The 15,835-nt window shown below is 37.1% G+C and overlaps 1 protein-coding gene across 2 annotated transcripts in view; it reads right to left on the reverse strand.

Moving 5' to 3' along the window:
* khdrbs3 (KH RNA binding domain containing, signal transduction associated 3) overlaps positions 1-15,835 on the reverse strand; it is a 166,649-nt gene that overhangs the window by 16,257 nt on the left and 134,557 nt on the right. For both annotated transcript variants that reach the window (XR_002753714.1, XM_023345173.1), the window contains exon 7: positions 10,920-11,002. Coding sequence is in view for 1 of the 2 variants with exons in the window: in XM_023345173.1 (XP_023200941.1) it covers positions 10,920-11,002 (83 nt within the window). In the remaining variant the exon portion in view is untranslated. The remainder of the gene's footprint in view (positions 1-10,919; positions 11,003-15,835) is intronic.

Raw genomic sequence — 15,835 nt, forward strand, 5'->3', positions numbered from 1 at the left:
ACCCTGAAGCCAAAAATATCTCCTTGACGCTTCCTGTGTGATCATATATTTTTTTTCTCTATTCATTCTTGGCAGAAATGTTGGAGTAGTAAAATGCTGACGAAAACTGCCCCACACTGAATGCTCTGATTATACCAGCTCAGTGATTTCTGCCACAGATAACATTACAATGGGAAATAGAAAGAGGCAAAAAAGGAGAAAGAATGCTACAGTTTATTCCCCTCACAATTTTGCCTGAAATGAAGCGCATGTAATTTCCAAAGAAAACCTTCATTATGGATACACTGGTGATTGCTCGGTGTGCTGGCTGATTGCCGGGCTGTCTCCAGCACTGACCCCCTACTGGAGAGACACAAAGAGGGACAAAATGGCCTATTGCAAATGAATTGACTTTCCAAAATAAGTCTCCCTTCCATCTTTGTCTAGAAGAATTGTGTAATTTCAAGATTTTTTTTGGAAACTTAATGAAATCCATTCAGAAAGGCGGATAAAGACTCCCTCCGCCAATGAAACTGGGAGATCAGGGGACTCGTCTTGTTCTCCATGCAGATTTAATTTACAGAGTTATGTACATCTGACTCCGTCACCTCAGACTGGCTAATTACCCCCACACACAACACCCGTCATTCATCTTTATGAGCTGTCCACCTTGAAAACACAATGTGTATGAAGGCACCATGAGGGCGTCAGAAGCAAGATTGAAAAGGTCCATCCTAAAGTGACAAGATTGAAAGAAATAAAAAAAGCAAAATGATTAAACTGTGTTATTGATGCCGCAGTAAAACACTACAAAGACTTCAGTTGTTTTATCACTGACATTTCTGTTCTGCGCCTGAGTGACAGGAAAAGCCTCAAACCGGAGACATTAGTGAGAGGTCCTTTGATGCAACATTAAAACAAAAGGAGAGAATAAACTTTAAAATACATCAGTTTATTAATAGGTCAAACAAACAGATAATTAACTTTTATAATCTGGGTCAGTCAAATCAGTTAGTGCTACCGTTCTATAGCTAGCATTTTTCTGCCAAAATGTTTGTATCGTAGCAAAGAAATTTGGCGTAAGTTGAAATAATTTCACTTAAACACTTAAATAATAATAAGTGTTTTATTTCTACTTTAACTCTTTTGATTTTATTTGAATTCTAATGACTTTTAAATTGTTTTATTACTTTTTTATGTTTGGCATTTTGTTGACTGTTTGTTCCTTTGTGCTTTCTTCTTGTTTTTTTGAGTGTAATGAAATTGGACTTTAACATTGGGCAACCAAAAAAACAAAACAAAACAAAAACTAAAATGATTAGTTGTGGTCTAGCTTTATTTTCAACCTGTAGAAAGCTGTGAGCTTTTATTTTGAACACTATTTTCAGTGCTTATTCTCAGAAGACCAGGCAGACTGTAAGTACAAAAAAATAATAAAAATGACCCATGCGTTTTAATGAAATGTTGTCCTTGTGGATAATAATTGGTTGCTATAAAACATCCTACTTTTTGGGTGCTTTCTGTACCAAGAAAAGTGAGGTACAAAATGGCCAAAGCAGCAAAAGGGCGAAGGAACAAAAAGACTAACACCGTTTTGAAAATATAAAAAAGTGCAGAAATCCCACAAACCTGCAAACCCACCAACACAACTGCATTTCCCGCTGAACATTATATAACAAAGAAAGCAATACACATACAAGACGGATCATGCTCTTCACCTCAGATCCTCTGCTTTCAGAAAAACGTATTATCACCCGCCCTGTTCAGAACAGCAGGAAGGAAAAAACGACATTACGGGAGTTTTGTTTTGGCAGCGCTGCTTGTTTTGGAGGTGATTCCAATGTGCTACATGATGAAAGTTAGGAAACCATGCCACTCCCCTCTGCGCACGTCTCCTGCACCAGGGTTTACTAATGTTTCTGCATGATTCATCTTTCTTTTATAAAACATTGCCTGTGGACCTCTGAGATGCAGCCTGCAGGGTAGCATCGCAAAGCAAGATCCATGAGGAATCTTTTAGAGCGTGAAGTATGAAATAATGCTTTGATCGCCCCTGTGCTTTGAGAGGTCCCCTCATCTTGACCTCTTCAAGTGTCCTTTGCCGCCGCTGCCTCCCAGAAGAGGCATCCTCCATTCATCTTTGCTAATAAAATTAAAGACGCTCTCTACACCACAGACCGCCCTCCAGCCTGCTTGACCTTAGAACCTGATTGGTTACGCCGAACCGAAACTCTGCTGCTTCTCCCAAAGATACGACTTTCGTCTATGAGCACAGTGAGATGAGGATGCGATGTGGAAGCTCTTGGTCTGCCTGCCACGGCTGTCACGCCGCGGTAACGTTCTGAGAGATTCCCCGAGGCGCCGGCGCTCTTCTGAAAAATGGAAATGTCGTGAAATGTCTTTAGGGCGTCTAAAAGGAGCCTGTAAGCTCAAGTCTCATGTCTTAATGTTGCGAGGGCCTTATTTGCCTTTCAGATTTAATTACGTCTAAATGACTCAAGCTTGGCTGTTCTGTTTGACACCGTGTATACAGTACAGTGCATACTTTGTCTCGTTTCATTTGTCAGGGTTTGTTCCTCATGCCTCTTCAGACAGTGATGTGTCATAGAACGTTTTTTAAATGTTAAAAGCAGAGGATATCAATTTACCATTATCACAGTTGGAAAACGTGCAATAGACATGCTGTATAACATGACACTGTATGCACCGATGATGAACCGCATACACGATGCATTCCAGGTCTGCTGTGAGAAGGGATTCTACAGACAGGAGTGTTTATTTATTGGAAAATTCATAGGATGTTTATTTCACAAGAGTGTGACACTAGATATAAATATTGATGGGAGGTATTTGAAAGGAAATGGAATATTTCAAAAGCGTCGACTCAATTTCTTGAGGTCTTACTGTAATGTCTGAAGGCTGGTCAGTCCTTTTATTTATTCCCCCCCCAAGAAAATCCATAAAAAACTGGATGTTGCTAGTCAACAGGTCCTGTGCTTATACATTCGTACATCGGTAGACATCTTTCTGTGGGTGTCTTCTTGAAACACCATTTCACATGCTTTGAAAGAACCCAACAAAATGCACATAAAACATAAATGTGCTCATGGCAATACTTTGTCTCAAATAAAACAATCACAACACCAAACCAAAATCATATCCACTGCCCTGAAAACGACTGATCTTCATATTAGGCATTTAGAGTGCATCTTATTAGAGTGCTGAACAACTTATAACCTGATTTTGTAGGTTATGCAAAGATCCTATGATTTATTCTAATCCACACACAAAAATATGTCCTAAATGAGCAAATGACAGGGGGAACAATCAAAACTTATTGGGCTTCAAAAGTTGAAAGGTGTACTTAAACTTCTCATTTCAGCTGTATTTTTAGTGAATAATAATAATAATAAACATTTACACAGCTTTGGCTCAAATGCAATGGCTGGTGGGTAAAACAACAGCCACACCCCAGCTGTTACTTTCATTTCATAGATTAACTACATAAACTCTAAACTTGATTGCAAGAACATCCATTTAGAAGCTAATCAGCTAATTCAGAAGCTAATCTAATAAAAAGCTGCTTTCATGCATATTTTAATATACAATTTTTAAAGATGTGTTCAATGGTAGACAATTGAACTTTCTATTCTTCCACTGAAAAAAAAAACATTGAGCAAATATCAACGTTAAATTATGTTTTATAGTTGTGAATAGGTCATGTTAAAGGGATATAGCTCCTTTCTGATATAAAATAAAGAGAAAGTTAAATCTTCCAGTGAACTAAATGAGATCAAGAAAAAAAAACCTGTACTTCAAATTTCTAATGTACATTGAGCAAAGCAAAATCTGCTATATAAACAGAAGAAGTTATTAGTCTATTACTGTACGCAGAAAAAGTGGTATACATTATTGTGGTAACAAATCAGTAAATAGGTGCCAAAACTTCTGGAAGTTTCTTCAAAGCTGTCAAACCCTAAATAGCATTTTTTGTATATCTTTGATAGTTTGCTTTTAATTTGTAATCTGTTAATCAGACAAAATTAATATATACACAAAACAAAAAATAAATGACCATTTTTCAGGTAATTGTAGAATATATTAGGTATATTTCATTCCCAGAGTGAAAACGGTCAGATGAGCACTGAGCACCAACAATGTGTGTGGAAAACAAGGAATCAGTTGTCGACATTTTTAGGCACAATAGTGGATAAAAATCTATGAAATGCATTTCTGCTATGCTGAATCAATAGATCTAAGTAAGATAATGCCTCACCGTAGGTAGCAGGATTGTACTGAAGATCTGCAAGTGAACGACACATCACCCTTCTGCAGCTGCTTTCCTTACATCAACACAAATGTTTTTCCAGTTAATTATCGTATCTGGTGTGGCATCAAAACTAGTTGGGGAGCCTGCAAGCCTTCAGCCTTCTCCTTTTTCCTTCCTGCTCACAAAAGGCAGGCCTGCTCCTGGCGGGAGCCACCAGGGTAATACCATGACAGAGAGACTGTAAATTGTTCAGCTTGTTATCCTGCGGCAAGTGAAATCCTGCCACGCAGTCAGGAGCTCAGGCTGGTGACTGGGAGCTCCTTAGGCTGCCAGAAACATTGTTAGGAGACTTCAAGTCCACATATGTATACACAAACAGAGAAACACACTCTCACCTACACACCCCAACACACCCGCACATACACACATATATATATATACATATATATATATATATACTCTCCTCTGGGCCCTGCTGCAGATGGGACCTGCTATGACTGTGCTTGGGCTTGGAGAGAAAATGACGTCTATCTTTGTCCGTCACAAAGCTGTGAATATATAACTGTATCTATAGGGATTCAAAGTTCTGTCTTTAATAGAATTATAGACAAAAACACTATTTCCATCAAGTATACTGCCATGAAAATGCATATTTCCACTTTTAGATTGTGCTATGTTTTATCTAGGATGCACCGATCCACTTTTTTCACTTCCGATACAGATTTCTGAGGTTTAGCATCGGCCGACACTGATCCAATGCAGAAAATTAGATATTTTTTTTAAGATACAGAGACTTGTACTGAAGTACAAATTAGTTTGATAACTCAGCACCAGTACAGCGCTTCAATACAACAATAGCTTCACAAGCTTGGTCAAACGTAAAACAACTTTAATTTGTTAAGTCTTTGCAATTAATAGTAGAACAGCCAATGTTAAATCAATAATAAGGAAATTGACAAAAACATAATGTTGACTAGAATGGTCAAACATGAAAATAAACTGCAACAAACCTTCTTTCAAATGGTTCAGAAAATGGAATTAGGAATTCTAAATTTAAGATGCAGATATTAATATCAGATTGGCGCATTTATATTCCAAACACGCCTTGTTCACGTTTTCTTTTCTTGCCTCATTTTAAAAGATTGTTCAAAATTCGCCTGACTATTGGACAGAAACATAGCAACTGACTTCAGTATTTTTAATTCAACAATAATAAAAAAAATAGGAGGCAAAAGTGGAGCATGTGTGAAAATTCAAATGTGAAAATCACTTCAGTTCAAACAGCACACAAAGGTCAACATCTTAATGATTTCTAAAGAATTTCAGGAAAATGTTCAGTGGGTTGACAAGACAGAAGTAGAACTTTTGAGAGGCGAAAAACATAAAATCAGCAGTCAAACCAAATCTGTTTTGGTGTAATGGTGAACTACAGTACTTTGTCCCTTCAGGATCTGTACAACCTCAGATAATTGATAATTCCCTGTACAGAAAAACCTTGGGAAAGGAAATCTGTCCATTAATTAGTGAGCTCAAACTTAGGCACAGTTGGGTTATGCAGTCGGACAACAATCTGAATCACTCCAGAAAGTGAACGGCTCAGAAAACGCAGAAGGAACTATGTAGTGTTGTAGTTACCTTTTTCACACAAATCAATGTTAGTTTAGATAGGTTTGTGCTTTGAATAAATAAAATCATTATTCAAAAACAGCTTTTTAAAATTGAGTTTGGGGTATTTTTTTTTAATCAAATATAAATACAAAATCAGAAGAAACCTGTCAGGGAGCAAATACTTTTTAACGTCTCTGTACGGCACAGCTAGCATGTTTTACAATATTAATAAATGGCACCGCTTATAGGTTTAGAAATGTCTTGTGTTCATGGGTAAACAAAGGTAATGTGATCACTCCATCTCCACTCATCAAAACTGCATGAAGCCTCCGAAGCGCACATGCTCAATGTCAGCCCGCAGTAACAGTAGCTTTCCAAGCAAATCCAGGATAAAGGACACAAATAAGAGAAGAAGGAAGTGAATCAGCCGTCTCTGGAGGCAGAAGCCTCTATGTCTGCGCCCTATTAGTCGCTTCGTCTCCCGCCAGACAACAGACATGAAAATCTCTTTAAGTCCACCCAGCCTCCAGCATCTACATGACAGACTCTCTTTTTTTTTTCCTCCCGCACGCTCACCCAACCTGGCAACCGAGGCAGCCCCCGTCGTTATTCGTTTTTAAAAAGGAAAATAGCCGCCGAGTCCCGAGGCGGAACAGAGTTCTCCCTCCTCACCACAACCCAACGCCGACACTTCTGAGATAAAAAAAAAAAAGTTCGCCGAATGGGGAGGCGGAAGGCTGCATGGGTGTGTGTGTGTGTGTGTGTGTGTGTGTTTGTGATATTGACCACAAGAAAAAAAAAGAAAGATGGCAGAAAAGATGGATGAAGCCTGGGTGACATACAACCTGACACCTCTACAAAAGCAAACATCGACCACCCTCCTCAACAAAAGCCAGAGCGACAGAATGATGTTGCGATTTCCTCCTGGAGCCTTTTTTTTCTTTTAAACCAGCTGCTCCCAATTCAGGTGTATTTTTTATTTATTTTTTACATCGTAAATGTTTCAACGAGCATTCTTCTCTTTGGGGTCCTATAAACCGGCGTGCGTTAATGTCCAGCACATTGTGTGCTGATAGAATACAGTAAGAGACAAAAGCCTCTGACCTTGTGCGGCTTGGAGAGTGTGATAGCTGCATGGTTATAAGACAGATCGATATTCTGCTTTTAGCCGCGCACGGCCCTGTGATAAAAGCAACTGCATCCCATTGTGGCAGTTTATTTCACAATGACATGCCAAACACGGTAAGCACAATGCAACTCAAGTCAGATCATTTAAATGTGATTCAAGTTAAGATATTTTGATCACAATGAGATGCAGTGAGAAGGAGCCGAGCCGTGACTACATCACTGACTTAGATTTTTTTTTTAATTCAAAGTTTAGCTTCTTGGTAGCAACAAAGCTCAACTTTTTGAACCTCTTTCTTTCTCAGATGTGTGAGATAAGAATGTGAGATTTCACTTTTTATTGAGAGATAAAGTCTGTGACTCTGACTTGCTCCTAAAACAAGGATTTCTGATTTGACTAGGACTTTGGCTCTGGGAGTCCAATGAACAGTCTTTATCTCACGGGGTGAACGTGAGCTGCTAAGTGTTGATTGTCTGACTAGATAATTAATGTTTCCCTATTTAAGTCACTGTAGGGTATACTAATGACTGGTTGTCACGGTAACAATATGCAAGTATGGGTTTTCCGTAAAGTTTCTCGACGGATCCTCCCTGTTCTCCGAAAACAAAACCACTTCCTGTTTTATTCATTCAGAATAACATACAGGATTAACTAATTTTAAGTTAATCTATAATTTTTCTTTGAAGGTAAATAAATATGGATGTTTTTAGTGGTTTCAATGATATATTGTATTAATTGTCACACATAATTTAGAGAAGTTATTTAAAAAGCCAGATTAAAAAAATCTACAGTGTTTATTTGCAAATTTAGGCTAAAGAAAAAAAAAAGTGTTCAGCAGCAGTTCAGTGTTTTAGCTTGACTAAGTGTCATAAATCCAATTTTAGAATGTTTTTAAAAGACTTGAGACTTGACTTGCACTTATCTCTCAAAGACTTGAGAATAAAATAGAACTTGTGAACATCTATTTTGTGAGCTGATGAAAACAAATGACTAAAACTCCAAATAACTTCACCCAAAACGACACATATGTAGTTCCTGTATGTCACCAACTGACTTCTATTGTTTTTTATTTAACAGTCTTGAAACTATATTTAAAATATCAACGTTAGGTGATCATTGTTATTCACACGAGGCTAAATGCCATAAATGAATAAAGCTCCCTGCCCTAAACTGATCTGCAATAAAACACTTCATCCTTTGAGACACATAAGTATACCGAAATGAGGATTCAGTGCGTGCCTTTAGGCTGTTTAGAAACTCTTTAAGACAGAAGTTAATGCACAGAGGAAAAAGAAAACAAAAAAATAACCTCATATAAAATCAGAGTGGGAAAAAAAACAACCGTGAATTTAGGAAATCCAAATCTGCTGGACGTGGGGTTATGTGGTTCTTAGCAGAATTAGCTATGTTCTTTTAATGTTTCACATTTTGTCACATTACAACCATAAACTTCAATACATTTAATTGGGGTTTTATGCGACAGATTAGAGGACAAAATATGACTTCTGGATACGGTTAAAGATGATGATTAAATCTGTTTACTGGCTACAATCAAAACGTATAGCAACGTATGCTAACAACTGTTTGGATGTGGCTTGTGTATTTCAGAAAGGAGTGGCATGAATGAGGCCATAAAAAGTTATGTTTGTGGTTTTCCAGAAGAAACCGGACTTAACGATGTTTACTTAGGGAGGGTTAAAACAAATGCATGGCCTATTTAAATTGTCATTTTTAGAAGCAAAAGAATTTCAAAATCATCTTGTTTCTTCCATTTCACAACGATGCAGTAAATTCTTAAGGAAATAGAACAATGTCTGTGACTTTAATGTGGAAGAAATGTGTAAAAGTTAATGCCATTTCTTTTAAAAGGCAAAATATACAGACCATGACACAAAATAACCTTAGAAGTCAGGTTTTGGTGGCTCTGCTGTCTGAAGGGTAGAAGGTTTCTGGTTCACATTTTGGCCGGGACCTTGACTGTACAAACCTATCAACCATGGGCGTAGGTTTGGGTATGGACGGCCGTGACATGTCACGACCGATATTCAAGGGATATAAAATAGTCCCGACCAATTTTTGCCATATTAATTAAAAAAATATATAAATATTTTTTAACAAAAACAAAATAAACGAAAATCTACACTGATTAGTTTAATATTTCAATATACTACGCAGTGGTAGCATTCATTTTAAAATTCGCTATTATGAACTATGACGACCCGCTATTGGCTCAAAGAACGTGGATCTACGTTCTTTGATTAGCTGCACCAGGCGGCGGCCAGCTGGCCACACGCGGAACGGAAGCTCGGTCTATGGTGCTGAAAGTGAACGCGTCTCCTTCTGAGTTTGACTTTTATTATGAGTCTCCATGTCGCCACCAAAAAAGAAAAGGACGACAGACATTAGAAGTTATTTCGCTACCTCGGCTGTAAGTACAGTGAGTGGACCCATAAGTTAGATATCTATCACGCAACGCATTTGTTGTAAAGTCCGGTGTTTAGTAAGGTCAGCACTGAATGTGAGGTAGAATAGGTCTGTTAATTATGTAATACTTTTTCACATAGGATGCTCAGACAGCAGAGCAAGGGGCAGAGCAGAACGATGGAGAGGTGGCTGGAGCTTCAGGGCTCCAGGTGAGGTGTTAGTTATACTGTGAAATTATCTCAGTGAATATGGCATTTGAAGTGTTAGTCTTAAATTAAGTTAAGCTAGTGTGAATACAAACCAGGTTACGTTGCTGAATTTTGAAAAGGAAAAAGTAAAGTGTTCTTGAACTGATCTGCTGAGTTTACACAAGATGTATGATCAAGTTATGGTTATGGTTGGGGGGAGGGGTTATTAAGCCAATCACAGAACGACTTTTCTGTCCTCCATTTATGACTGTTTGGTGTATTTGGTGTTCTGTTTGTAATTTTACTTGATTCTTGTAAGGTGTTTAGGAAAGCTATACAGGTTAAATGTATTATTATTAATTATTATTATTATTAGCTGGAATACCTCAGGTAACTGTTGTATTTGGCAGTGCAGCACAAGATGTGATACATGCTATGACATTAACAGCAGTGGGACATTTTGGGTCTCAATAAAACCAAATATTTTTTAGGTGAAAGTCAAGAGGCAGGTGATTTTAAAGTTGTTTTTTTACCTTTCCTTTTTTATCTGCACTGCGGCTGGCAGGCATAAAGTGCTTCAGCATCGACTGGAAGAAACCGTAATTTAGATTTCCAATTTTAAATCCTTTTTAACAGCTTCATAACTTTGACAGAACTGACTATTTTATTGTATAGTTTTGCTGCCAGATATCTTATGTTTTCTTTCTAACATATAAAAGCCAGTTTTCATTTCCATTCTTTGCTCTGAAATTGCCTCAATCTGTCATTGTGCAGCTAAAATTCTTTATTTGCAAAAATGCCTTTGCAGGTAAAAAGTTCTATAGTTGAAATCATGTTGACTGAATAGAGGTCGAACAAGTTATCTGATATTTGATGCAGGATTTATTTAAAAATGCAGAGATTTAAGGAAGGAATTTTAACATTTTGGAGCTGACCCAGTTGGATTATTTACTTGAACCTGATTAGGGTGATGGCAAAGAGGCCTTCCAGCTAAAGCTGATCACCAAAGCTAAATTCATTAATATACCATTTAAAACATGAATACAAGCTATTCAGAAAAAGTTTGACAACTGTAGAGTTTTCTATTAAGTATTAAATAGGGTAAAAATGATTGTTGGTATGCCATTTTCAATAAAATATAAACTTTTTTTAATTTAAGCCCCTTTTGCAAATTTTTTTTTGTTGTCTAATTTCCTTTCAGATACAAATCTCTGTTGAATAAATCAAAATCCACCAGAAGTGTGAATAATTTTGGACTTAACTGTACATCCTCAGAACAAATTATAATGAAGATAATTTGATTTAAAAAAATGCAGCAACTTACTTTTGTCCTTGATTACTGTAGCTGTTGTCGTAAGACTCGTACCCTTGGTCATCGTAAGCGGTTCCGTAGCCGTCATCATAATCCTGAGTTAACAGAAACAACGTTGATCTAGTTAGAAGAAGTGCAAAGAAGAAGAAGAAAACAGCAACCAAGATTTGAAAAGAAGCTCAAATGACCATCTGAGTGAAAAGAAGTGACAGCGGTGGTACATGAACAGCTGTGTCACTTAGCATCTAATTCTACTTTTAATGTAACGCTGATATATCTTAGGATTCTGCCTTCAATTATAATGGGTTTAAAATTATGGCTAATAAATCACTTACTTGCATTTTTAATACATTTATAGATACTGATCTACCTGCCCACAAACTGCAGAGTGACTTGCAAAATATTAATAATAATTCTTGGTTTTCACCCCCCCACACAAATCAGTTATTCAAAATCTGAAAATTGTGCAGAGCACTAAAATCACCACCCTTCATTAGTAAACAGAGTCTGTCTGAAGGTGTTGGAGGCTTTTTGGAGAACACTTGTGAACAAAACACATCATGAAGCAACGCAGCAGAAAGATCAGGGATAAAGTTGTGGAGAATCTGAAGGCAAGGGTTATGTGTGTGAAACAATGTGACACATGTAGGAGGAAGCACTTTGCTAAAAAATTCTATATTTCCTCTGAATATTTGGTGTGTGGTGGAAATGTAACTGTACGCCAACACCTTGGTGAAACACGGTGGTGGTAACACCATGCTGCGGGGATGCTTTTTCTTTTTCTTCACCAGGGGTATTACAGCTATTCAGATAGCTGATAGGAAGATTGTTAGAGCTAATTACCTGGAAATTAAGGAAGAATGAGTCTATATATATATATACATATATATGTATATAAAGCATTGTTAGAAAAGCTGCCAGTGTCCCTGGGTCTACGTTACACCAACACCTCAAAAGACAAGCCTTAAAGATCTGCTTGTGTTTTTTACAGTCACCCTCATCCCTTTGCACTCCAACAAGAAGAGAATCAAAGTAAGCCAGCCCTGTGCCCACTGTAATTTAGTGATAAATGGGACTTATGTTCCACAAAAAGACGTCGAATACTAGCGACACATTTCTCATACCCCACCCCGCTCTCATTTCTAGGCTAATTCCATCTGCCCCTTATTTGTATCCTCAAAGCAAATATCTATAAGATTTAGCGAGAAGGAGAAACTGTTCATCACTCACTTATTACAAAGGTTCTAATTCCTGATTAGAAACATGCACTTGGCAAATGAAGGAATTTGAATCCAGTCTTTTATCTTTAATCCTCTAAAAATTGAGTGTGTGGAACCCGGATGTAGTCTGACTTGGTTCAACAGTTGCTCAGATATTGCTTTTCAAATTGGAGAGGAAGATGGCCGCTGTCCTCATGTAGTCTGTTAGCTGGAAACCAGTTAAAATGACTTGGCAGTCGTACTGGGTAGTTTGCTTTGGGAAGTCACTAGATGATTTATTTATGTCTTTTTTTTACTTTTACAATGTACATAATTCCAAATATTGTTACCAAATAGCTGTGCCTTAGTCTTTTTCAGAAAAAAGTAGTTTAATCAAACATTTGGTGAAACATGTAGCTTCCTTTCAACATATTGTGATCACCATTTTGAAGTAAACAACCTTTTCAGAGTTTACTGAATCTGTTCCTCTGAAGACATGATAAGATGATGCTGTATAACAATATCAATATCAAAAGGTTGTGTTAATGAAGCTTGTTCTCATTAGAGAATGACTTTGTTCAATCAAGCTTTCACCTTTTACATGCCAAGTAGTTTGTTATGCTACTGTTAGCTATATGTAAAGTTTTCATTTTGACTCAAGAGTTGGTCATAAAGTCAACATTTACAAGTCATACTTCTAAACTGTATTAAAGTTGAGTGTGAACTTCCTTTTTCAATTTCTTGATGGTGATATTGGAGATTTTTCCAAAAACTGATTGATTTTTATGTTCAGAACCTTATCCATTCAAGTATGACGTTGAAGTATTAAAACCCACACTTTAACCATGTTGTCTTCGAAGAGCTTAGTGTTGGATTGGTCAAAATAAAGGCTGACATGAGGTTTCACATATAGTAGGTCTTTTTGAGAGTCTTTGCGTTATCAACATGGAAGATGTTGTCTACAGAATCATTTTACTATTTTTCAACAACTGGTGGCAGAAACATAACCTAAGTGAAGAACATCTGTAGGCCTGTCGCGATAAACGATAAATCGATTAATCGTACAATAAATTAAAACTATCGATGTCATTTTAATTATCGGCATTATCGTCTCTTCCGGCCTTTTTCTCTTTCTGTTAATGACACTGAATGAAAAAAGGCTCAACTCCGGTGCTCTCCACTGACCCTCCCTTCCTCATTTCCTCAGTGTAAAGCCCAGCGCACAACATGACCTTAGAGCTGTGGGCCGATTGTCGGCCCATTTTCAAAACCTGACAGACCACACATTAGGACAGAAATCCTAGGTATAACGGTTCGATCGGGTTCGGTCCTGCCGTGTGGTGTCCAACAATGGGCACAAAATAATGGCTACAAGTTCAGTGAACTAATTTTAAACCCAGGCATTAATCAATGCATTACTACAATCTACCTGCAATGCATGTAGCTAGTGTCAGAGTAAAGTCCTGACTGAATGAAAATCATTAGAACCTATTTACATCACGTTAACGAAGAACAGCTGAAAAGTTACCAGGTTTATCAACTGCGGTAGCAATTTCGCTCCAACTCCTCCTCTTGTCATTTCTATATTCTTTGCATGTTGAATAAACATTAATGTTGTTTCCACATATCATCTCCAATGTCCTGGACTTCGGGTTGCGCCGTGTCAGCTGTTTGGGATTCCCCTCCGTAATGTCCCCTCAGAAAGCGCTCAGGAGAATCCAGCTTTCTGATTGGCTGTCACATTCAACAGGCTGCGTTAACATCCCAGTCGGGGAAAAACCCCTGATTTAGATCGGAGGACGATCTACCGTAACACACCACACAATCTTAGAAAGACCAACTTTCTAAGATTGTCTTAAGGGGAAAAATAGGAGCAATAAATCATGTAGTGTGAATTATTGCATCAGGTAGTCGATGTGCCCATCTTCTCTATTTAAATCTAATTAACTGAAGGGCAACATAATATACAGACTTCATAATCTGCACTCTTTTGGTTGAATACAGTTTTTATTTCCACTTTGGCTTTATGTTGTTTAGTTTTTTTTTTCCAGTGCGTTTTCTGTTAATGGAGACCATTTTATTTTCGTTTTTGGTTGTTTTGTTTATTTTGTTTATCAGTTCCAGTGTTTAGTGTTCTTTTGAAAATAAAGTGTATCTAACTTTGGCAAGAAATCACATGCATTATTATGTCATTTCCATTAAATCAGTGTAAAAAGGTCTTCAAACAATATTATCGTTTATCGCAATAATTTGTATGACAATTAATCGCTCAGCAAAATTTGCTATCGTGACAGGCCTAAACATTCGTTATATGCAGTTTTTTTTTTACCTTTCTTACATGTCCTGTCTTTTGGAATTTCAGATATACCACATAGACAAGATGGTTGGTAGATATGCCAGTGTAGATTTGCTCTACAAAAAGTCTATCTGGAGATTTTGTGATTCACTTTATTAAATCCAGAATCAAAGTAGGTAGGCTAAATTGATGTAATAATAACCTGTTTTTGTATGACCTTCAATTGCTTCCATTATATGTGTGTTGTGTGTGTGTGTGGCTGTGTGTTTGTATTCGATTCTAACTGTACAGTATGAACTACAGTTGAGGCTGTGAAGAACAACACCATAAATGTGCCAAAATGCATGTTAAATCAAAACCATTAACAATCCACATCGCATATCTGGAATCGGCTTCAGATGCATTAAGTTTGCAGAAGATGTTCTCCAAGTAGAGGTAACAGCAGATACTGTATTTCTGATGTAGAAATTACAACAAAATGCTACAAAATATCAAACTGAAAAATGGTTCAAATCTGTCGTCTCATGTCAGAAATGTAATTCCATGTGGAATTAAAATGTGTGTTTTTGTCAAAGGTATGCCTGGTGTTATTTATCTCCTTTAAAAAGTGCCTTGTTTCAATCTGTTTTAAAGTCAGCTCTATTATGCAATACCTTGTGCAGCCTGGAACCAACAAGCGTGGCTGTGAATACTGAAAGATAGGAATCACAGAGGCTGAATAAGAAGTAAGGTTGTGTTACTGTAGGCGTATTTTGTTTTTTAATTACATTTTCCAGACAACGAAGCCGATACTGAACCTTTTTCTGCCTTTAACAAAAAACCCAAAAATGTAAAAACTAGAGTCTCTAGCTGTGACAATATTACAGAGGACAAACATAATCAACAACCAAACAAAAAAACAACTCTCTTTCTAAAATAGTGCTAATCTTAGCATTAGCATTATTTTAGGAAGGAAGTTCGATAATCTGAATTTTAAAACTTCCATGAGTCATTGTTTCAAAACATTTTGGATGAAACAATAGGCCCATTGCTATTCTATATTTATTTATAGGCAACATATGCATAAAATAGTCACTAATATATAAATGATCAATATAATAAAAGTTCTAGTATCTGCTAAATAAGCAAGTCAGTGAATAACTAGCACAAAAATCACTCACAATTGACCAGCGAGCCTTGAAAAGTTTGTTGTGTGGCCAAACTTCTGTTTGGAAATAGATTACTTTAGAAAAATGCAGCAGTAATGTCAGGTTTCTACAGCTCATTAGATGTAAAAGTTTTTCTGCTTCATTACCTTATCCTTACATAAAAAGGCTTTAAGACAGACAATTAGTGACAACATATGAAGTTTCCAGTCTGTCCAAACAATAAGTGAGAGCAAACTTTACAAAGACAATCTCAAAGTTTAACATCCGTGCTTCTTGGCTGCAGAC

Source organism: Xiphophorus maculatus, chromosome 13 (assembly GCF_002775205.1).
Source record: "Xiphophorus maculatus strain JP 163 A chromosome 13, X_maculatus-5.0-male, whole genome shotgun sequence".
In the NCBI taxonomy this organism is placed as follows: Eukaryota; Metazoa; Chordata; class Actinopteri; order Cyprinodontiformes; family Poeciliidae; genus Xiphophorus; species Xiphophorus maculatus.